Source organism: Emydura macquarii, unplaced genomic scaffold (genome assembly GCF_026122565.2).
Source record: "Emydura macquarii macquarii isolate MOO-44397 ecotype Brisbane River unplaced genomic scaffold, CSIRO-AGI_Emac_v2 contig_1253, whole genome shotgun sequence".
Lineage (NCBI taxonomy): Eukaryota > Metazoa > Chordata > Testudines > Chelidae > Emydura > Emydura macquarii.
In genome coordinates this window covers 56,547,018-56,570,689 of record NW_027131390.1, presented here as the reverse complement: position 1 = coordinate 56,570,689, position 23,672 = coordinate 56,547,018, and the positions used below count along the sequence as shown (strand labels likewise).

The following is a 23,672-nucleotide window of genomic DNA, read 5'->3' as shown; positions in this document are numbered from 1 at the left end:
GCATAGTGATGCTTCCTGCAGCGCAGAGTTTGCTGGAGGTTTAAAATCTCAAATCAATATGGGCATTCAGGAGGGCCTGGGCAAAATCATTTTCAAAGGCCACTGAGAGGGGTGGATAAGAGGGGAGATGACGTGGATGGATCTCAGGTTTTATGTACTATAGTATGTCACAAGTTTTCTGTGATGAAAATAAGGTGCGTTGTTGAGGTTTTTTAAAATATCCCTATAATATTTTTGCCTGGTTCATTGTGACCCATTGTTTTATGCATACTAGAGAAATCTTAGGGGGTAGTTCCCATCATTATAATACCATTGGTGCTGGTCCAGTATTGTTGACAGGAAAAGTACAAGCATAGACTGGCTGCCAAGATTTTACCAGAATGCTCTAAGCTACTGGCTCTCAGGGGGCCACAAGCAGGTTTCAGGGGGTCTACTGAGGACCTGGCTTCAGCCCTGGGCAATGGGGCTTGGGCTCGGGCTCAGGGAAGGAACGCCACTTCCACCGCCCGACTCACCTCAGTGGGACACCTAGACTGTCTGTGTTGTGGGGGAGGAGGGCAACCAAAAATTGCAGCATCAATGCAGATGAGAGATCTCCCCCTGCCATCAGAAGGGGTCACCTCACTGCCACTGACTCCATGAGCAAGCAGCAGCTACCCAAGGAGACACACCATTGCTCTGTCCTGCGACATCAGGACTTCAGGGAGCAGGGCCAAATGGAAGGCAAAAATCTGTGGGGGCTTGTGTCCTCACACTCCACCCCCCCCCGCCCACATCACCTCTAGCTGGGAGTCCACAAGTTTGTCTATTTAAGTTTAGGGGTTCCTGGATAAAAAAAAGGTTGAAAATGAGAACCACTGCTCTAAGCAGGTCTAGATAACACACTATTGAGAATGCTGGTCTCTTCTCTGCACTAGCGCTCTTGGTGTTACTGTCACTGAATTGCTTTGGTGGTAGACTTCCCCAAAAAGGTTCAGTGTAGATACAATTGTAGTGTACTCCTCACTATACTTAATGTAGCCTTAGTATTGCAAACATCCCCAGGACTCCTCCAATACAACCACCAAGATTGCCCCACCGTGCTGCCTGCGATCTGCACACCACACATGGCTGCAGGGAATGGCGTTTGCAGATCAGGCAGCACAGGCCCAGGAGTGGCTGTCAAGACATTACCAGCACAGTTAGTTTGGGAGGAGAATGCCAACTGGCCTTAAATATCAATTACAAGTTAATTAGCTTCTCATTTTAAATATAGCTATCAAGCCTTTTCAAAAATGTCTTTAATTGTTTGGTAAGTGAGAGAAAGAGAATGGGCAAAGTGGGGAGAAAGCAGCATCTAAAGAAAGAGCCGTGTAGCACTCTAGTGGTTAGAACAGGGGAGCAGAGTAGCAGGATTTCTTGGTTTTATTCACGGCTCTGCATCTAATTTGCAGTAATTTATATTAAATCACTTAACCTGTCTGTGTCTCAAAATGTAAAATGGAGATGCCTGCCTATTCCACAAAGGTGATGTGAGAATTTCTTAATGTTTGTAACGTGTTTAGAGATCCTCTGAAGCAGGGCTCCCCAGGCTTCCAGCTGCCAGGCCACATCACTCAGTTTTGCTCTGATGGTAGGTGGAGTGCCTCCTCCTGGCCAGGGCTCTGGGCCCATGTCACATGGGATGGGGCGGGGGAAAGGGGCAGGGCTGGGAGGTGGGTGTGAACTCGGCAGGCTGGTCAAAATGGGTCAGCTGGCCAGATGCAGCCCATGGGCCATAGGCTGGGGATCCCTGAAGGGTGGTCTTGTAGAAATGCAAAGTATTGAACTTTATTATGAGAAACGTGGTCTTTTTAATGTTCTGGGACTTCCCTCAGATTTTGGGGAAAAACAGAGGTGCTCTGGAAGAGTTAGTGCCAATAGGCATGTGACTTTCCTCCCCCCGTAGAAGCATTTCAGGCTTTCCTGCTATTCCCCAATGCCTCATTTGGATCTTCTAACATCAACATTTCTTGATAAGCAGGGTTGTGGTTGGCAGGGTGGATTTCTTTCTCTGTTTTCCTCTCACTCTCTACCTGGATTTTTTTGTTTGAAGATTTGTTAGTGAAAGGTGTGAAAGTTGTCAGTAAAGGTGTGTTTTTCATGTGGGCATCCCTGCTCCCCCTCCCTTCCAGGCTGTCTCCAGGTTCTTCCGGTATTACACAAATATCACATACAGCTAGGATGCTAAGTGGCTCCCTCCTCATTTGTGACTAAGGGTACGACTATACCGTAAAAACTGGACAGGCTAGCCTACCTAAGCTAGCTTGAATCCAGTCAGCGTGGGTAAAGATAGCACTGCAGATAGCACAACATGGGCTGGTGAGCCAAGTATGTAGCTGGAGTCCATGTCAGGCTTGCAATACCTGTGCTGTCTTCACTGCTTCTGTTACCTGCGCTATCTCAATTCAAGCCAGCTTGGGTAGGCTAGCCTATGCAGTTTTTGCTGTGTAGACCTACCCCTAAATCAATATATAAGCCAACATGAAGGAGCTGTGCAGGTATTCCCTTTCCTTACAGGCAGAAAAATAATGGGAGTTTACCTCCCCAAGGCAGGAAACAAGCTGTGTGAAATGTGACTGATGAAATCCAAACGTGCAAATTGTATTTGGTTTCACATTTCATCACCCGACCAACTGAAAGGTTAGCTAAGGTGAGAAAGAACCTGGCTGTGTTTCTGGTTTTGTATCAGAGTCATGTGACATTTATGGTTCAGAAGTTGTCAATGTACGGTGAGACTCAGCTCTGGCTGTGTTCTGATTTGAGATTTTTAGTTCATTTAAACTCAGAACAAAACCAAACCAGAGAAATGACATCCACCCTGACACCAGCAAAATGAAACCATCAAAATTTTCATTGTCCTTGAGATGGGCACAAGATACAGGAGAGCTGGGAACTTGACACTTTCCTGTTTAGCAGACTCGGGGGCAAATTCAGCCAAATGCAGCTTAGAGTAAGCAGTGCAATTCCCATGGAAGTCTCTGTGCCCCATGCTCCATTATTTCTATCACTGCTGTAAAATACACTTGGGGTATAAACTGATCATAAAACTAGTCTAAGTGCCAAAGAAGCATAACTTGCTCCCATTTGGTATTTAGTGGATGTGCAAAATGAGTGGAAGAGGAAGGAGTAACAGGAAGGTATAAATTAAACCAGGCCAGATTTTCTACTTGAGGTTGGACTGCACCATCCCCAGCACTCCTGAGACACAGTGAGCCTGGCTGAGCAGGTTAAGTTCAGTGGGCACTGCACCTACTGACACTAAGGCTGAATTTACACAGGTCACACTCATACTGAATGTCAGGTTGATAAAAGTTTAAACTACTTAGCCATTTACAACCTTTTTATGCCCAACATATTATTTATGCCATCATTTGTGACATGTGAGTTTGGCCCACCGGACAATTTTTAGATTATTTTGTGCACTATCCATTCTCCAGAAGCCATCTATTTATGTTTATAAAAAAAAAAAAAAAAAAAAAAAGGAGTCACTAAAAGGCTATATGCTGCAAAAACAAGTGTAGAAAAGCATAGGCACCGAGCTGCGGAAATCCATACCTGCTTTCTTGGCTCCTCCTGTGACTTTGTCCAGATATTTCTGTGAGAAGTATCAGGGAAGGGTCCTTTCATAAAAGACTTTATTTCTTTTTTTTAAAAAGTGAGCTTTTGCAGTAACACAGCCTCTTGGAATGGTATAAATCACTGGAAGCAGTCAACACTGTCTGACTTTTTAGACATGCTTGGAACAAGGGCTCTCTCTGCTGGTGCCTTGTCCAACTCTACAGAGAAAAGTAGTGGATCTCTGACGTGACAGCTTATTCCTTTGAGAGTAAACCTTACACTCTCCTCTGGAGAATCAGAGAGCCCTCCTGCAGTGAATGTTTCCCAACACTATCCTGTTTGTGGGCCTCAAACCCAGCCTGGAGAGCCCACCTTTAGCTATGAAAGAGTACTTTAATTTCTGTATCCCATTCAGTCCTTGAGCTCTCTGATGAGACACCATCAAACCTGCCAAAAGAAGTGGTAGTTTTTGGCAGGGGGAGAAGATCCTAGTGTTGTGAAGCCCCTTCATGTTTATGTTTATAAACTTTCTGGATTTAATTAGAACCGGCCTCAAAATTCAGAATGTGGATCCAGCACTTTGGGTTCAGCTTGTTAGAGAGCAACATGGGTCAGCTGCAAAATTCATATCTGTTTTTGAAAACAATACCCACCTCAAAGATTGGGGCTGATCTCAGATTACTGGCCTCTAGATTTCATGAAATTTTTTTTTGAGTTTCAAGGCTCAGAAATGTTTAATAAAATCTAGAGATGGGTCTGATCCAAAACCCTCATATCTAAACCACCCCTACCCCCGAAAAAAACTCCATACTTTGGGGGAATTCAAAATTTTGATATGAATTTTGCTTCTGGCCAAGACAAAACCCCTCAGTGGAGTTACTCTCCATTTACACAGCTGTGAACAAGAACAAAGTGTAACCCTCCATTTCTAATTAAATGGAATGTGTAATGTACATGATATTGGTTTTAATCTGAAACACATTCTTGACCTGCTTCTAGAATGGACAGGGAATAACATCTGAGCGAACGACCAACAACCCAGAATGAAATGGCACTTCTGCCTCCAAAACTGAGTTCTGTTCAAGTTTTGTTCTAAATTTGGATTCCAGGATTTTTAAATGGCTTCTAAATCTGGCAAAAATTATTTCCCCCACATCTTGCTTTTGGACACTTGTCCACAGGGAATGGTCAGATGCCACCAAATGCTACTCACTTTAAACTATGTTAAGCTTGGCTTTAAAACAAAAATACAGATACGGGTATAGCAATGACACCTGGTGAAACTACTCAGTATAACCCTGATTCTGGCCTGACTCAGAAAATAAGTTTTTTTTTGTTTTTTTTTTAAACTTTTACAGATCCAGGTAAGCCAATAGATGGAACACCTGGATCCCATAATACTTCACACTTGGGGTCCTATGTTGCCCGTACAGCGAGCCCTACTGAAGAAATGTGAGTAGTAGGTGCTTTTTTTTTTGAATTAAAGTTTCCTTTTTTGCATCCTATCTTGGTTTTCAATTACATTTCATTTCTATTGGGATAATAGAAATTCAGAAAGCTGAAATCTATCTGTAGCCTGGGGCTTGGATTAAATTACTTTCTAGTGAGCACTGAAACGTCAGAGTAGGATTTCTCTATGATTGTGACTTACTTAAGCATATTTGGTAGTGAAAACCACATCCAGAACAACAGAGGGCACTCACACTCTCATTATACGGAGTCAGAAATAGAGTTCTCCTCGGATGAGGGGATACAACTGTAGAAGAAAGTAGGAGGAAGGATCTTGCATCATGCTTCAAAGTCTAATCATCATTAGAACATGATGCAAGACCCCCCTCCTATAACCCAGGGTTGGGAGAAGAGGAGAAGACTCTGTGAAGTTTTCTAAGGACTTCCCTGTGCAGATCTAATTAAACTTGGAAGTGCTTAGACGGTATAGTAGCGGGCACAAGAGGAAGCCCAAGACAGACAGATAGTATTAATGTTTAAGCACTTTGATACCACAATGATAGGAGTTTTAGAACTACCTTAGATAGAATAAGATGTCTCTCCTACTTATCATACCCCCATGACGTACCTGGAAAACTAATGGACATCCAAGATTACACCACATTAATACAAACTCCCTGGCTTTCATGAATTTAAAACAAATGCCCCCCTGCACGCACGCACGCACGCACGCACACACACACACTACTAGAGCTTCAAATCAAGCACACTGTTTGTCCTAGAAAAAAAGGAGCAAGCTGATCTGTTGATAATGAGCACACTTTGGAAATATGCCTTGGAGGCACTCTAATTAACTGTCTTAAGCAGCGTAGTCACAGAATAACCAATCTTTCTGGACAAAAATATTGTTTCCTAAATTACAGGCAGTGAGATGGACTACTGCAGTCTCCTCTTCCTTTCTGGCACACCTACCATCTCTCCCCTCTCCAGACCAGTCACTTTTGCCTAGAGGCAATCAATTAACTTGAGTTAAAACAGAACCACAGACTCTTGTCTAGACAAACACCAAAGTAAGAGGGAAAACAAATAGTGGTGGATTACACAGAAAATGCATTACAGAAAACTAACCAAGAGGTTTGGATGACACTGAGCTAAATTCTTCAGTATGTTCTGTCTGCGTTGCACTGCCCTGGTGATGCAAAACAGCTGGTGACACATAGCAGTTGGTCATTTAAACCAAGTTTATGGATGCTTTGCATCAGTGAAGTGGTGCAAAGCATGTGGAACCTATTAGAGAATTGGCTTCAAAAGGAAGAGATACAGATAAAATCTTAGACATACAGAGGTGTGGAGAAGTCACAGTATTTAGTTGAAGGAACAGACCTCAGTGAGATTGTGTTGGGCGTACATCAGAGCAGAATTTGTCCTTGTCAATAAAACAAATATTGATTTCTGTTAGTACTGTAGTTTATCATCAGATAAATCACAGCCCCTCCCCTTTATTAAACTGATTTATTGTATGGAAGTTCCAGCTTGAGCTAGAATCATTATGTCCCCTGCTAGCAATAATCATTATTTATTTCTTTGAATATAATGTGGTATTATGCCCCCTTAGTTCTGGTATTGCTTTGGCTGCTAGAAGAGCAGTAACTTGCTTTAAATGAAGGAGTTTTGTTTAGAGCATGGATTGAGGTCATGCCTTTCGGATTCTATTCCCAGCTCTGATATTAACTCACTGCAAGAGACTTTCAGCAAAGTTCTTACTCTGTCCCTCAGTTTATTATAGTCAGTTATTTTATTAATTCATATACAGCACCACCTACCTGCATGGAAGCTCAATGCATTGAATACAACAAGGTTTCAGACCCAAAAATTTGTACCATACCTGCTTCACAGAGATAGTATGAGATTTCATCACCTGAGCACTTGTAATTCCCATTGACTTCGTGGAAGCTGTGGGTGCTCAGCACTTCAAAGAGCCAGGACATTGATGTCTGTAACATTTTTTAGATCTTTAGATGACAAGTGTTACAGGAGTGCAGAGTATTTTAATACTTACAATTTTGTTATTAAGGCACCCGCCAACGAGTCTTGGGATCTTTGTTACAGCACAAGAGACAATGTTACTTGCTTTCCTCAATAATGAGGAGACAAGAGACCTCGAAGGAGAAAAGCAGCTACCTGCTGAGGCCATTATAATGACATAAATTGTTCACTATACGATACTAACAGATTATTCTAAAGCAATATTTCTCAACTGGTGTTCCATGGAACCCTGGGGTTCCGCAGGAACACTGTTAGGGTTCCGCAAGAAAGTGACATCGCGCCACTGAGAGCAGTTGTTCTCTGCGCCGCCGAAAAAGGGAAGATGTCCCGGATTTTTCGGCGGAGGGTATCGAGTATGAGTGTAATTTCCCCGTGGAGCCTAAATGGTTCCGTGGGGAAATTTAATTGAGAAATGCTGTTCTAAAGGGTTTCAGGACTGGCAAGGGAAAAGAAAAGATGGGAAAGAAAACACACCAGCTTTTCCTACTTCTTAAGAAGAGATTTTATCTCTGGAGCTCTGAGACTTTGCCGAAATCTTACTCTGGTTATTTTTATTGCTTTAATTTTAAAGGGGTCAAGACTCTGAATCTGGTAGCTATCTCATGGGACCTTCCAGTCATAGGATGATGTTACAAGAAAATGTTGGAGTAGCCATGAGTCATTCTGAAAAGCAGCATGTGATAGAGGGAGAAAAGACCACCCTGCCAGTGGATCTCTGTAAGCAAACTACTGCCAGCTTCAATTATGTAAGTATCGTAGGACACATCTCCAGCAGCAAAATGCCTATTGCATCCTCCTCCTGGATGGGGTTTGAGATAAGATTAATATTATTCATTCTGGTTATTTACATTAGAACAAAACAGACACTGACTTCATCTCTTACAGCCTAGCTCAGACAAAGAACACAGTGCAATGAGGAAGTGGCCTCTGGCTCATCTTACCAAGTCAGATTCAATTCTATACCATTAGGATACAATTAGGAAAACACAGAATAAGTCTAGTGATACCAAAGGCCAAATAATAAATACAGGGCTCACACCAAGTGGACATGATAGAATGTTGTTCCGCCATTATTCCCCAACATGTGCTGCTTCTTTGGGGCCAGCAACCCTGGTGGACACACCAGCAATAGAGAAGAGAAGAGGAATGCTATGAACCAATGTTTCCAAGGACAATCCCATCCTTCCATTCTGTCTGTTATTGGTCCAGAAACTTATGGACTGAGGTCAGAGTGACAGAGGAAAGGGAATGATGGATTTTACACTATGGGTGACTGTGGATACTGTGAGTGACGATTGAGAGTAAAGCTGCCCTTCATTTTGTTTTACAGCTTTGACCCCCTGAGTAATAAATATAAACTTTGCTTGTAGCATGGGTACAAAACAACTTATGGAGGAAAGCTATTTCCCTCAGTAACCCACAAGTCACTTGTCAGTGGTCCAGAGAACATGGGTAATTCCAAGATGCCAAGGCAATTTCTGGAGTGGTTCCAAAGTGTGATTTTAAGAAGTGGTGCCATAGGAAAGGCTTCAATGTGGGATACTCTGAAAATAATACATGTTATTGCTGCAGCTGTGGTGAAGCTAAAAAAGAGATACTCTTCTGTATCTTTTCATTCTGAACAGTGTTTGAGGTAACTAGTGTGGACTGCGTGGTACAAAAAACTTACATTCTTGTTTTTAACTAAATCAATATTCCTTATCAGTATGTTTCAGACAAGCACTATTAATGTCAATTCTAGTTCCAGGACACAGAAGTTGCAGAGAACAAAGCCATGAAAAGGCAAAGAAATGAATTGACCAAGATAGACCCAGTATCCAAAGCACAGAAAAAGAGCAGTAACAAAGACAAACGACTCAGAAGAGAAGAATTTGTTGTAGGTAAGAACATCACACACGTAAAGAAAAGGTCTCAGCTCCAATATCCTAATTTTTAGACAGACAGACAGACAGACAGACACACACACACACACACGTGTGATTTGGAAGAAATGTCATCAGGAGCAGAATATTAGAACCAAAGATCTGCCATGCAGAACTAAAAAGAATGTTTTTGTGATACTTTTGTTTTGCTCTCTGCTCTGTTAGCTCAAAAGTTACAAGGAAGATTCTGGCATTAAGTTCTTATTTTTAGATTTGTGATCAGTTTTTATTAAGGTTAATTCCCTTGCTATTTAGCATTGAATTAGATAAGGCCTGCAGTCACTTCAGTAGAAAATAGCTGTGTTGTAACCATGCATACCTTAAAGGAAATATCTTCTGTTTTTCCAGAAGCAAATAATTATATGTAGTTATGCAAATAGACAAGGTTAGTAGTTAGATTTTCCCTCCAAGGGTGATTGCACTGTAGCAGAAAAGAAACATGCATACTGAGAGATGTACATACATAGTAACTGCTCTTCCATTTTCATGTTATTTATACATTATTATGTATTTGATTTGCAGTATCACTTAGGGACTGAGGTACCCATTTTGCTATTCACATACATTAAGAGATAGCCCCTGCCTTGAAGGTTTTACACTGCAAATAGACAAAGGAGTGAGGGAGGTACAGAAAGAAGTGACTTGTCCAAGGTTATATAGCAAGTCAGTTGCAGAGCTAGGAATAGAATCCAGATTTACTCTATCCTAGTCCAATGCCCCATCCATTAGATCATGCTGCCTTTTGGCATTTGTCCACAAGAGAAAGTGCCTAAAAAATGTCAACATCAGTGCTTCATAATAACGTTTGTCTAGAGAGAAAAGGCCTGAAGCAACACCTTGAGAAGAGAAAAATACAACTAATGTGGTAATTATGAAAGCTGTTTGACGTAAGAATGATAATTAGATAGATAATAATTTACAGGTGGCTGTCTCAAAAAAATCTAAAAGAATTTCTGGATAATTGTTCCAATATTAATCTAAACATTGACTGAGCTATCTTCTTTATTTTTAATTTCATCATTGTAGTCTAAAAGTATAATGTGTTGGCTCTTTAAATTGACCTAAGCTGAGCAGGAAACATGACTGAACCAGAAAAACAAAGAGCACCAAATTCTTCTTTTCAAACTCACTACATTTTGTGCAGGAGAAATTTTTCCTGTCTAAAATGAGTTTTTAGAAAAAAGTTATGTATTATACTTAATACTTACACTGCCGCCCAATAAATTAACACCTGATCCCTATCATAAAAATATAGAATAGATTTGCCTATGGATTTAAGTACAGTACTTGCATTGTGGATAGGCGCATAGATAACTAACTGCAATATTGGTGACATCTGGAAAACTTTCTGCAATTTGACTATAACTCAGATTACAGTGGGTTGGCTATATCAAGTGACAAATCTAGATTTGGAATGAATTGTGTTCTTACAGGAAAACCAAAAGAGAAAAAGGCTGATGAGAAAAGAACATCCTTTCTCAGGAAAAAGAATACTGGAGTCAAAAGGCAAGAGACCATCCAAGAACCAAAGCATAAGGAAGGAGGGAAGGAAATGGAAGAAGCAAATCAGAGCAGTGCGGCTGCTGGAGATGAGGAGTTAGGTGGTGACAGGAGCCCTTCTCCCTTCAGCTCACATATTAAGGACCCTCTACTCCCTCCTGAAAGCCTTCAGTTTTGTTTTGAGGATTATGGCAGTCCTTCTGGGTCTAGTCTAGTTCCCAATCACAAAATTTTTTCTCAGACTCACCCAATAATCACCACAGTCAGTGGCACTGAATCGGAAGCAGGCATGAGCGGTGAGGTCTCAGAGGTAAGAACTGGGGTTTTCCTTTATGGCTAAGCAGGGAAGAAAATTCACTGAACGGCTTCCTACATTGTAAGATTGTAACAGGGACCTACCTGGTCTGGCTCTGGGCCCACTTCAGTTTCCTTCATCTTCAGTGGTTCTCTCACCCTCAGTGTGCTTCAGTGACTTGGCCCTCTAAACCAAGTCAAAACAACTCTTTCCTGGGTAACAAGTCTAGACACAAAACAAAAGAAAAATCTTCTGCCCATCTCAAGCTGGGCACAAGCCTCCCCTTACAGAATATCTGTCTTCTCTTTTATAATCATTTTTTCAACTCTGCCGTTCTCCTAGGCTCAGCCCCAGCCCTCCTGGTTTTGATCAATTCATCCAGCTTCCTCTTGGTCACAACGTCAGCTCACTAGGTAGAAGTGCAGACAGTTTCTCAGTCCTCATAGTAACAGAGGGAACCCACATTCACATCCAGCATCTTCTATAGGCTCCTAGGCCTGGGAACCCAAAACAACTAGGGTTACTGCCTGGCCTTCACCTCAGCTACTCTGACTCTCCTTCCATAGGCTTATTTCTGACTCCCAGTTCTCCAGTCCACCCACCGGCCCATCCACTCCTTATAGAGTGCTGACTCCCAGGGCTGTTTTCCCTGCTTGGCTCCTCATTTCATTGAACTGCTAGCTGCTCATTTTCCTGCAGGCCTGCTCTTAGCCACAGGGTCCGGCCTTCCCCATCATGTGATTCTCTTTCCTCTACCTGGAGAGGCAAGCTTTCTAGCACCAGTGCTGCTCAGCCCAAACCCGCTAAAGGACCAGCTCATTGCTACTTTTTGGTCATTGCAGTTCAGCAGGTTATTTGCATCAGGGCAGTCCCTGTCTATTACAGGAACAGGCAATCACCCAGAGAAATTTACCTTAGAACAAACAAAAGGAAATATAGCAGTACAGTCAGCTTGTGGACCTCACTGCCACTAGAGGCCAGAGCATTAAATACTGTAGCTGGGGTTTTTAAAAAGCTGCTCAATATTATGACCAACAACATGTTTAATTATGTTTGCTACAGTAAATATAACAGATATTTTACCCTCCTGCTATGGGAAAAAGACTGCTGCCTCAGCCAGTCCTCAGAAATGGTATTCCTCAGGCTGGTAAGAGAAGCCTGGGGGAAATGGGAGGATATGAAATCAATTAATTCTCTCCTTCTGGATCAAGCAAGCTCAGTAGTTGTTTTCCCAGTGTATGATGTGATCTGCCTCCTTGAGGAGAGTTCTATCCTCTCTGGAAGCCCTGGCACAGGGCTTCTAAACAGGTCAACATTGAGCCTCAAGCCCACCCCAGGGCTGTATTGTCCCAGACTTTCTCCTTCATTTGTTTCACCCTTCCCCAGCTTCTTCTAGTTTCTGTTTTTCATGGGCCTTTCTCATAGCCCCTCTTAGGCTCTTAGTGGAAAACCTTTCACTAGGGTTTCAAGTCAGATACTTATCAATCAATCAATCAATCTCACTCATACCTCTGAGTGTTCCTTATATTCCTTGGCACTTCTTCCCAGCATGCTTTGTGGTCACCTAAAATCCTATAACCCAAAAGAGACTACAATTTTCAGAATGCATCTTTCAAGGGCTAGAACTCAGAGCAGGGATATGCTGGCCCAGGCCTGCCCTTAAAGATATTGTAGATCATATGACTGTGAAGGATCACTGAATCTCATGCTTCAACAGGGATGCAGACAACATTTTTTATTTGGAGTGGCTAGAGTTAAAAATAATAGCTATTATCTATCACTTCAATGAGTAGTTTTGTACCATAACTAAATTTGTCCACTTTTAATAGAGAGATGAACGAGTTTGTTCCAAATTCAGTGTTTCCTTCATTTAATAATGCAATCCCTAATTTTTCTGGGGGGCTAAGCCTCCCTGAGCCCCCGGTTGTCTACACTACGTTCAAGATATCAGCTTGATCATCACAGGGCTAGAAAAGATTCCCCCAACCAATATACAGGGCTGCACAGCTGCATACGTGCCTTATGAAGAAGGTGGAGTCTCCCTAAAGCATCACACTTCAGTGAACACTACTGCCAGAAGTTGGATAGTGGACTTGATAAGTCAATGGTCCAATGTAGCATCACAAATCTGAGGATCCTATGTTGTTGATGAGTGCTGAATTTATTCAGGTCCTGGGTCCCAGTTTAGAAACTCTGTATCCTCAGGGTTCAATGCTGAGATCTTTCATATCCTTCCACTTTTGTTGTAGAATTTTTTAGCTGTTAGACTTGTTTTCAATATAAACATTCTTTTGCCTTGCAAATATGAGACATCATTCATACCAATTTCCTGACAATGCAAGACAACTGTCTTTATTGTCTTAAAATAAACCCAGCCCCATTTTCTCCTCCTCCCCAACATATTTTTGAACAATCAAAGCATTCCCAAAGAACTAGAGAGAGGTGGTATCACAAATCTGAACTTGAACAGAACTTCACAAAATTTGGCTTACAACAGTGAAAAAGCAGGGGAATGTAAACTACTGGGGAACCTTGTAATAGTCATGAGATGTCATGATGGTGGGCACCTGCCAGGAGTCACCCACGGAATGAGAGTAAATAGTGCAGGTACAGTCAATCACATTAACAATGAGTCCCAGGTAAGGCAAATCTTCTCTAGGATATGTAAATCTCATATAAAGTGCATCTATTTCAAAGACTGTGAATCCCATGGTTAACAAATAAGCCAATCGGCAATTAATGGAGTACAAATTTTATTTAATGAGTGTCTTTTCCTTATATCCATTCAGGATCTCCCTGGAAACCAGCAGATGGAGAAATTATCACGGGACAGAATGCGAGTAGAGAAGGCAGAGAGAAGACGGCTAGAGGTAGAGAGGAAAAGAAGGGAACAAGAGGAACAGAAATGGAAAGAGCAAGAGCAGCAGGAGCGTATGGAAAAAATGAAGGAAGAACTGGAACAGGAACAAAAGAGAAGAGCAGAAGAGATGTGGTTAGTGGGGATAAGGTTCCATCTGGGGAATATTTGGGTGGGATGGCAACATAAAAAGCATGATTGTTTTTTGCCATTTAAGGAACATCACATCAAGCACTTCTCCAACCCCACATCTAGCCCTGTATCAGGAAATACATCTCTCCAAGTATCCCACTTCTAAAACCGGGAACTCAGTAAGATGTCCCAGTGTTGGGGAATGGATTTCCAAACAGTAGAACAAAGCAGAGCAGATATGATATTCTGGAACCTATTTGCATATATTTATATATATAAGCAAAGATGTGGCACTTGTGACACCCATGACAAAGTCTATTGACAGTCTTGAATAATTTTATAGTAATGAATAGAGCAATCATGAACTTGCCAGAAGAGGGAACCAGTGATAGAGCCCTTAGGGCATTTTCATGTCTATAGCCACCCTCCTTAAAAAAATTAAGGGAGTTTACAGATCTCTGGGTTGGATCATGCCCCCCAGATCTGCACACAGATCTGCCTCTGCCTGAGCGGAGTTGTGCTGTGCTGTCTCCACAGCATCATCTCTGGAAATAGGAGTGATCTGAGGGCTCAGTGATCCACCGGGGGGAGGGACCAGAAGGAAATGGCTGTAGATGCATATCATCCCTCAGCCACCTGCAAGGAATCCACAGGAAAGCTAATACAGCTCTTGGGGCTATAGAGCTTTTACTTTTCTGTGGAAGCCCTCTGTGCTAGGGAACCCCTCCCCGCACCTTTACTGAGAGTTATGGGGGCAACCTGGGCAGCATAGCTCCATTGGGAGCCAAAAAGATTAGGGGGCTCCAGTTGCAAGGTCTCTTTGTGCTGAACCCTGAGATCTGTAAGATTTGGGAGCTAGACCGCCTGCTTCTTCCTCAGCAGAATTCATTAGAAGCTTCACAAAGAGGAACCTTGCTATGTTTTCTTTCCCTCCAGCTGAATGACGACTTTACAAGGCACTGGACAGAAAGGGTCAAGTTTCAGGAGGGGCATACTTTTATGTGGGAGCATGTGGAATGACTAGAGGCTCAAGAATGCAAACTTGGGGGTGGGTTGGTTCTGTGTGTAGCTCGGAGACAAGCAGCAAAGCTTCAGCATTTCAAGTCCCATTTCTTACAACTCTACCTGCTTGCTGCATCACTTACTGCCAGTGAAATAAAGTGGCAGAGATTCAGCTGCAGCAGCTGTCATCATGAGCTATGGCACATGGCCTGAAGCCTCCAGAAGGCTTGGATTTTGCAGACAAGAACTTAGTCCTGGCATGAAGCCGGAAGAAGCAGGAGCTTGAGCTGTACACAGACCACTTCATGGAGGAAGAGAGCAAAAGCAGGAAAGCAAATATCTTATTTTACTCATGGGGGGGCAGGGTAAGAGACGAATGTGCCATGCTGAAGCTCACAACTGCTTCCACGTTAGGAACTCCAGATATCTATTGTTCTCCTAAATGCAATGAAACTCTGGAGCAGTCCTTTGTGGAAGGATGTGAGACTGGCTGATCTTATGATAACTAACAGCAACTGAGACTTTCCTACCCCGCCATGGGAGAAGTTTGAAGTGGATTTATTTACCTTTTAGGAAGAAAAGTTTCTGGTTACAGCAAATTACTAGTCTAACTTCTGAGAGGTGGCTACCCTACATGATACAAGAGAAAGGGAGGTGGTTTACAAATTAAATGCACATTTTGCAAGATATGGCATTCCAGATACCATATTTGCAAACAACAGACCCAATTTACGTATCAAAAATTTAAGGAATTTATTCGACCCTGTGCATTTGATCATCACAACACTTCTCTAACAGTCACCGAGCAGTTAGAAATTGGAGTCAGCAGTAAAAACAGCAGAGACTATTATACAAGGCTGTTTCCACAGGATTAGATCCTTTCTTAGCACTCCTAGCACACAGGAATAATCCAACGCAGGCCTTAATGGGACACAGAACCAAATCTCTACTGCCGATCAGATCACCACTGCGATGAAATGGAGATGGCTGATTATCATAAGACACAAATGATGAATTACAACTAGTCAGCTAAAGATCTGCCAGCTCTGAAAGAGGCATTCCAGTGTGCATCCAACCTATAGAAAGGCACAGGAAAGGATAGACTAAAGGAGACGTGTAGTGGCTTCTAGGTTATACAAGGGGATCACAAGTTGCCAGACACAGGGACGGGTGACATTGAAATAGTGTGGTCCAGTTCCAGTCAACCTTAAGGAAAGGACACTAATTTTTATTCTTCAGAATCAGATACAACACCCATTACTGTGGTATCTGAGCACCTGTATCAAGGACTACATATATCTATAGGACTCCCTGATAAAAATGCAACTCTGCCTAGGCTAAGTGCTTAGCAACCTCTGGCCCACAGGTGTTCTGCATGAGTCAAAGTTATTTATTGTTAGATGTTTGTAAAATGGGAAAGAGGATTAAGTTGCAGAAGGGACATATGTGTGTGTGACTAGAGGCTCAGAAATACAAGTGTGAGCATGTAATACTGGCTTCTCTGAGATGTTTAATAAAGCCCTGTTTCATTCAATTCTGCCTGCTTGCTATATCACTGAGTGCTAGTGGATCACCTCCCAGCACTTCTCCCCAGGTTTTCCCATGAGGACAGAGACACCATCTGGGCCTTTGAGGATGTCTACACAAAGTTAAAAACCCACAGCTGGCCCAGGTCAACTGACTCGGACTGGAGGATCCCAGAGCTCGGGCTCCAGCCTGAACCCAAACATCCTACACAGCAATTTTTCAGCCTCGCAGCCTAAGTCAGCTGACCCAGGCCAGCCACAGCCATGATACAGGTCTTTTATCCCCATGTATACATACATTTAAATAATACAGATGGCAGTAGAGAGACTGATATAGTGGGATGTTGGACGTGCCAGAGGAAGCCTGCAGTTACTTCCTTCTTTTAAATAATCGATAGAAGGGAAATAATTCCCTCCACTGACTACACTTCAAAAGCTATGCATGGGGGAGGATTTTGGAATATTGCAGTTATTGGAGAGGGAAGATACTTTAACTTTATCTGGGTATTTTACAGCTGTATTTCAAAAGTTTAGTAAATATCATACAAACTATATGTCCCATACCTCAGGAATGCGGGGAGAGGGGCCCGGAAGGCACAATACCTGTTAGAAGGGAAGGAACAGTTACTTTTAAACTATACTTAAACACGTTGGGTTGTCAGACATGTAAATAGATCCTTCTCTGTACTGCTAATGTGCTCCAAACGCAACTTTCTCTGACTATTGACCGCAGCGTGGGACGTGACAAGGATGTTAAACAGAGGAAAAAATGGGGCCTCCATGAATAAGAGGGCGGTGAGGGGTGAAAAAGAATTGTATCCAAGGCCTTGCAGTTTGTTTCCCCAGTTCACCTGTTCCCAAAAATTGTAATGCAAGAACGAGAGAATGCAATTACATTAAAGCAGAGAAAAGGGAACTATTTAAATTCAATATATGATTAACCTGTGGAACTCACTGCAGTAGGATATTTTGAGACAAATAAGTTTAAATTGATTAGATGCTTGAATTAAAGTAACATCTGCAGTTATAGGAAGCAAGGTGAAAACTACAGGGCTATCAATCTTTATACATCAGAACATGAACTCAATAGGTAATCAGCTTAAGAAAGCCCCCTTTCTACCACCTTTCCCCACCCCCAATAATTCATTTCTGCACAGATGGGTGTACCCCTTCCTCAAGTATGTAGAACTGACCATTGTCAGAAACAAGACACAGTACCAGACTAAACAGACCACTTGCTCTCTTCCTTAATGGGAATTGCTATTAGTTTCTCATAGTTTTCTTTGTCCCTTAACCTTTTGTCTCCATGTCCATTTCCACTTCAAAAGCCCTTGCTCAACTCCCAATCACCTGTCACCTTGACTGTTGCATTCTTTTTCTTCTTTTATAGTGTCCTGGACTTTCATGTCAGTCTTCTCACATTCGTGCAAATTCTGCTGCAAAAAGTGCCTACCTTGCCCAACACTCTGACCATGTGCAAACCTTCTTCAAATCCCTGCACTATCTTCCCCTTGCCTTCTACATCACATTTAAAGCCCTTGTCCTCATTTCCACAACCCTGCACAACTTGGCTTTTGTCTCCTCTTCATTCATTTCCCTTTGCTCTCCACTCCTTGCTCCCTTTACTATTTCCATGCTAGCTCTCCGTTGGGGTCTTCCTCCCACTGCTTTCTTCATACAATTTTCCATTCCATGTGGCTCATGCACCTGAACCCCCCCCCCCTTTGATCCTGTCTCCCTCATATCCCTCTTTAAAACACACTTCTTTTAGAGCCTTTAAAACCCTCCTCCATCCCTCAAAGGAAGGTTAAATTAGACAGTAGAAATATGTTTGTTTTTTTTAATCTAAAATTTGTGGAACCAAGAAGACACCACTTATCAGCCACTCTGTTCTGTTTTAGCCCATCCCTTCTCCTACATTGTATACATCTGTAGATCTCTGGGCCAGGAACCTGTTCTTCTTATGATCTATAATGAGTGCTCGGCTGGCCCTTGGAGCTCTATCAATTAATAATTTATGTTTTAGTTTACAGAAACAGGAGCTAGAAGAAGAGTGCCGGCGCCAGGAGGAAGAGACAGCAAGGAAGCTACAACACGAGAAAGCAGCACAGGAACGTGTCCGACAGCAGCAGGAGGAACATAGGAGAAAAATTCTAGAGTTGCAGAAGAAAAGACAGCAGGAGGAACAAGAACGGGCAGGTGCTCTAAAGAAGGGCTAAAACTTACCCTATCAGCAGATAACCAGAAAACCACCCTTCTGGGTGAGCTAAGACACTGCACTCAGAAGCTCCCAGCTCTGCCCTGGAATTCCTGAGAGATCTTGGGCAAGTCTCAATCTCTTTGTGCCTCATCATCTGTACGATGGTGATAAATAATAATAATCCCCTTCTTTTTGGGTATTGCAAGAGTGAATTAATGTCTGTAAGGCACCTAGGTGCTACAGTGATGGGGGCCATCTATGTAAGTATCTAGATTATTATATTCCTCCCAAGTTCTAGTAATAAGGGATCCAGATAAATTTACCACAGCTGGCTAGTATATAATGAGGCAGCACAAACAGTCCCCTTTGAACATAATACAGGAGAATCTGCATACAGTGGAGTGAAAATCCCAAATTGCATCAGTGTAGTTAGAGTGAATTTCATTCCACCAGTGATGGGGTCCATTATTCCAATTCCTCTAGGAATATTTCATTTCAAGGACACTATTACCATCTCTGTTCTGATTGAAGAAAAGCTGCCACTGTTGTATGGGTGAGAGGCAAAGGAATCCTTACTTTCTGCTTTGGCTGTAGCTGCTCTTGCTGGAAGTGAAGATACGGCTTTGAAGAGGCACTCATGTAGCTGCTGGTGCCCGCGGGTTGGCGGTGGAAGAAAGACCACCACCACAGCTGAAAATAAGCCATACAGGCCCTTTCCAATTACAGTGAAAGTGAAGTGTTTTGGGACTATATCTTGTTTGATTAAACAAAATCAACTTATGCGCTTCAGTCCATTTGCTTGCTATTAGCACTACTGTGAGAGGGATTGGTGAGTTTCTATTCCCAGCATTTGCCACTGATTTGCCTCATCACCTTAGGCAAGTCACTTACCCTCAATGGGCCTCATTACTCCTATTTTACAGATGGGGTAAATTAATACTTCACAACTCACAGGAGCGTTGTGAAGATTAACATGTTAATTAAAGTTTGTAAAGCACTGAGATGCTTGGAAGAAAAGCACTGTAAAAATATGGAGGTTGGATTTAATGCCCTGGCCATAAGGAAAAAGCAGAGAATGAAAAAAAAGTATGACCACCCATGAGGAAGGGAATGGACAGTAGCCAAATAAAGAAAGGTATTATTTAAATAGATTTGTTTCATAAGTCACTGCAGCCTGGAGGGTGTAAAGGTCCAGAGGCATTCAGTGACTTAGGGCTTGTCTTCACTACAGCACTAAATTGGCTCTGCAGCCATCTTTGCAGCAGCATTGATTTAGCGGGTCTGGTGAAGACATGCCTAGTCGATGGGAGAGCGCTCTCCTGTAGACATAGTGTAGTGAAGACACCACAGTAAGTTGATGTAAAGTACGTCAACTTAAGTTACATTACTTATGTAACTAGCATACCCTACATTGGCCGAGCAGCATATTGAAGACAAGCCCTTTGTCATCTAACATCCCTATGACACTAGCAGTGTTGGCACATCTTGTGATTTTTATTTCAAGTCTCAACATTTGATGTTCTTTTCTTAAAACCCCAGTCCTTGGAGTCATAACTACATGAGAACCTGAGTTTACCTAAAAATATAAGTAAATTTCTAGCACTAATGGTTGAAAACAAAAACTTGAAAATGTGCTGAACAAGAAGACGTTAATTTTTAAAAAAAATAAATCATTTTTAGGGCCTATGGATTTTAAACACTTGAGGTTGACAATACTGCAATTGCAATATTTTATGTTTCTAATACAGTTAAATAACCATTTCCTAAACAGGAAATGTTGGTAGCTACTAATTGTCTGATCATCTCTCCCCTAGAGGCAGAAAAACGTAGACAGAAAGAAAGGGAAATGTGGCTAGAGGAGGAAAGACAACGGCTAGCAGAGATGGCAGAAGAACAACGCCTGGAGTACGAGAGAAGGAAACAGGAGGAGGAGGAACAGGCAAAGTGTGAGGCAGAGGAAAGGAGGAAAAAAGCAGAAGAGGCAGCTAGACTAGCTTTGGAGGAAGCAAAGAAACAAGCACAACTTCTAGCCAGGTAAACAGCCTTATTTAGAAAAGGAAATTATTTGTTGAATAGAAACACATCAGTAGTTAACACCAGTCACTTGGTGCTAACCTAAACAAAAACACTACTAGGGCTTGAACTATTTTAGTGAAAACATGATCTTCAGTGCTTCACACTACTGGAATTCCAGTAATGAGTCTCAAATTCTAACATGTGGTCCTGTTTATACTCCATAACTCCAAATTACAACATGATTCTTTGAGGTGCAGACACGACTCAATCATGTTTTCATTACATCCCCCCAGTCTGCTAAAGCTTTACATGGATCCAAGGCTTTAGAAGAGTTCAGGGACACATCTAATATCCCATCTACATTACAAAATGGGTGCATAGGGCCCAGGTTTCCCACTACAACTGAAGTAAAAAGTTATACCAGCAATATATTTAAATAGCTGCGTTTGTAATTAAGCAGAAAAATATTGACCTAGCCCACTCCTAGTGAAGCAAAGTACACTAGCTGCCTCTGTGATGACCTTCCTTTCTTTTATCTTTAAATATATTAATTGGTACTCTTTGTTTGCAGGCAAAGGAACGTTCTGGAGCAGCACCTGCAATTCCAGCGGGAGCTGCTAGTGGAAACCAGGGGACTAGAACATACACAGCAAATTTCACGGCCATGGGTTTATTCTTATTTTCAGCTGCTCCAAATGCTAGGCCTGGAGGAAGCAAAAGAAAACAAGTAAATACTAGGATATCGAGGGAGACAGAGGTTATTGTAGTGGACCATTCCAATCCACTGAATCCAATTAGGAGTTCCTTTTAAATGGTCTGACCCAAAAGGAAGGTCAAAACATGGCCTAAGACTTCCCTATTCATTCATGGGGAGACATTTTCTCTCTTAAATTCACTTCCCCAGTAGATAAGTACATTCTACATGCTCATCCTACAGAGGGAAAATCAAGCATTTGAGATGCTATAATCAATAAGTAGTCCACCTAACAGCGTGAGCTGGCCCTAAAGTCTCTTGTGGACCTTGTGAGTGCAGACGTCTCTTACGTTGTGCCCCTCCCCGCCTTCTCATGACCATTCAGTGGAAGCAGGGCAATAGCTTTCACAATCTTGTGGGGGGAATGAGGGCATCTCTGACTTGCAGAAGGATCTTCAGGCCAACTGACTTACCTACTCATTAGATCCAGAAGCAGGTAGATATTGTGCATATTAGCACCATGCATCCCCAGAAGCCAACAAAGACATCAAATGAAGACTGCTACTACAAAGAGAACAATTCTTGCTCCCCAAAATCAGGTTAATCATATTTTTGTCTGTATTGCTTTTTGTTACAGACTATGAAAGTTAAATTTATACGTGCAAATCATATTGCACATTTTCAAAAGATTTGAAACAGTCAAATATTTTTATGCTCTTGCTAAATTGGAGCTGGACTTCATTTGAATTAAATGTGCACTAACTACTAGTATTAGAAGCAAAATAAATTGATTTACAGTACTTGAACGTTGCTGTAAAAAATGGTATTGAGTGGTGTCTTAATATTAGTAATTCTTTTAACTCTCTGTATATATTGCCTGTGGCTGATCCTTGGTAAACCTGTTTTGCTGTGCACCAGCAATTCAGAGTTTGCACGTCCTGGGCACACAAATTAGCTCAAATTTTTTAAAATCCTCCATATACATAAATAACTCTTTCCCTTAAAGAAATGAGAAGTTGAAAAACAGTATTCATGCTAAGTGCTTCCAAAAGATAAACAGGTGGTGGAGATAACTTGCTGCAGACATTCAAATTTTCGTTCTATTTGCATCCTAACAAAGGTCTTGATCCTGCAAACACTTATGCACTTGCTTAATTTTCTACCTAGTCATCCCAGGTAAGGTCAACTGCTGAACGATAAACGTCCTAATTTTATATTTTAAACTGTAAACTCTTGAGCAAGGACTTAACTTATGCTTATACAGCACCTACAAGAAGAGAGCCCAACCTGGGGATTGAGACTTTAAGTGCTACTGGAGTAAATGTGAAATGAATGTATAATTTTGCAGTGAGAGTCACTTAAATTAAAAACAAACTACCGTCTTTTGTGGTACGGACTCAGTGGAGATGGTTTTGTTCCCTCTTTCTACATTATCTTATAATAAAATAAGTTATATCCACCTGCAAGCTATTTCATCATATATGTATGTTAGAAGAGTTCCTAATGAGTAATACTTACCTTTATTTTACATAAATACCTGTAGCACATACTGCAGCTAAGAAAAACGCATTACATTTTATCAATAACGGGAAGAGACAGGATTTGGGTGATTTCTTTTCACTTTGCTTCCCCCCTCACCATGCATGCACAAAGCCCAACCCAGCTTTTAGCCAGACAGCTGGATGTAGCTCTCTTAAGAGCTGATAAATGCTGTTTCTACAGGACTCCCTTTTCAGGCAGAAATGCTCCTACCACATCATTTAACTCCTTCCAGGGAGCAAGGGACCATAGAAAAAAACTACAGTAAAAATCACAAAACTGAGGTATCTTCATGTGATTACATGGGAGACAGAAGGTGGGTGAGGGAATATCTTTTATTGGAACACTTCTGATGGTGACAGGGACAAGAGTTTGAGCTTACAGAGTGGTCTGTTTCAGGTCTGGGACATGTAGTCTGTCATAGCTAAAGACAAGATGGAACAGATTGTTTAGCACAAGTGAGCTGACTGCTTAAATTCACAACTTTGCTAGATACTAAAAATTATGGACTAAAGACACAAGAACAGTGTTTAGTATCTAGCAAAGTTATGAATTTAAGCTCCCAGTCTCATCTATGCTAAACAATCTGTTTCACCTTGTATTTAGTTGTGACGCTAAGTACATATCCCAGACCTGAAGAATTCTGCATAAGCTCAAAACCTTGTCTCTCTCTCTCTCACCAACAGAAGTTGGTCCAATAAAAGATATTACCTCAGCCATCTTCTCTAACATCCCGGGACCAGAATGGCTACACCACTATACATTTAATTACATTGTTTATATATATCAGCCTGCCGACTCCGATTTTGTCATAATGCAAAATTACTTCAGAGGATGCACTTCATTAACAAGATATACATAGATAAGGAGCACAAGCTGCACAATTGCCCTACAAGAAGCCTGGGTCCAGTTTCT

General features: G+C 41.9%; 1 protein-coding gene across 1 annotated transcript in view; it reads left to right on the top strand.

Annotated features, from left to right (window-relative positions):
* Positions 1-21,264, top strand: part of KIAA2012 (KIAA2012 ortholog) — a 76,412-nt gene extending 55,148 nt beyond the window's left edge. The window contains 8 exon segments of the mRNA XM_067549825.1: positions 4,938-5,031; positions 7,646-7,820; positions 8,816-8,954; positions 10,430-10,806; positions 13,581-13,783; positions 18,335-18,507; positions 20,323-20,542; positions 21,096-21,264. Of these exon segments, the coding sequence (XP_067405926.1) occupies positions 4,938-5,031; positions 7,646-7,820; positions 8,816-8,954; positions 10,430-10,806; positions 13,581-13,783; positions 18,335-18,507; positions 20,323-20,542; positions 21,096-21,255 (1,541 nt within the window). The 3' untranslated portion in view covers positions 21,256-21,264.
* The last annotated feature ends 2,408 nt before the right edge of the window (positions 21,265-23,672 follow it).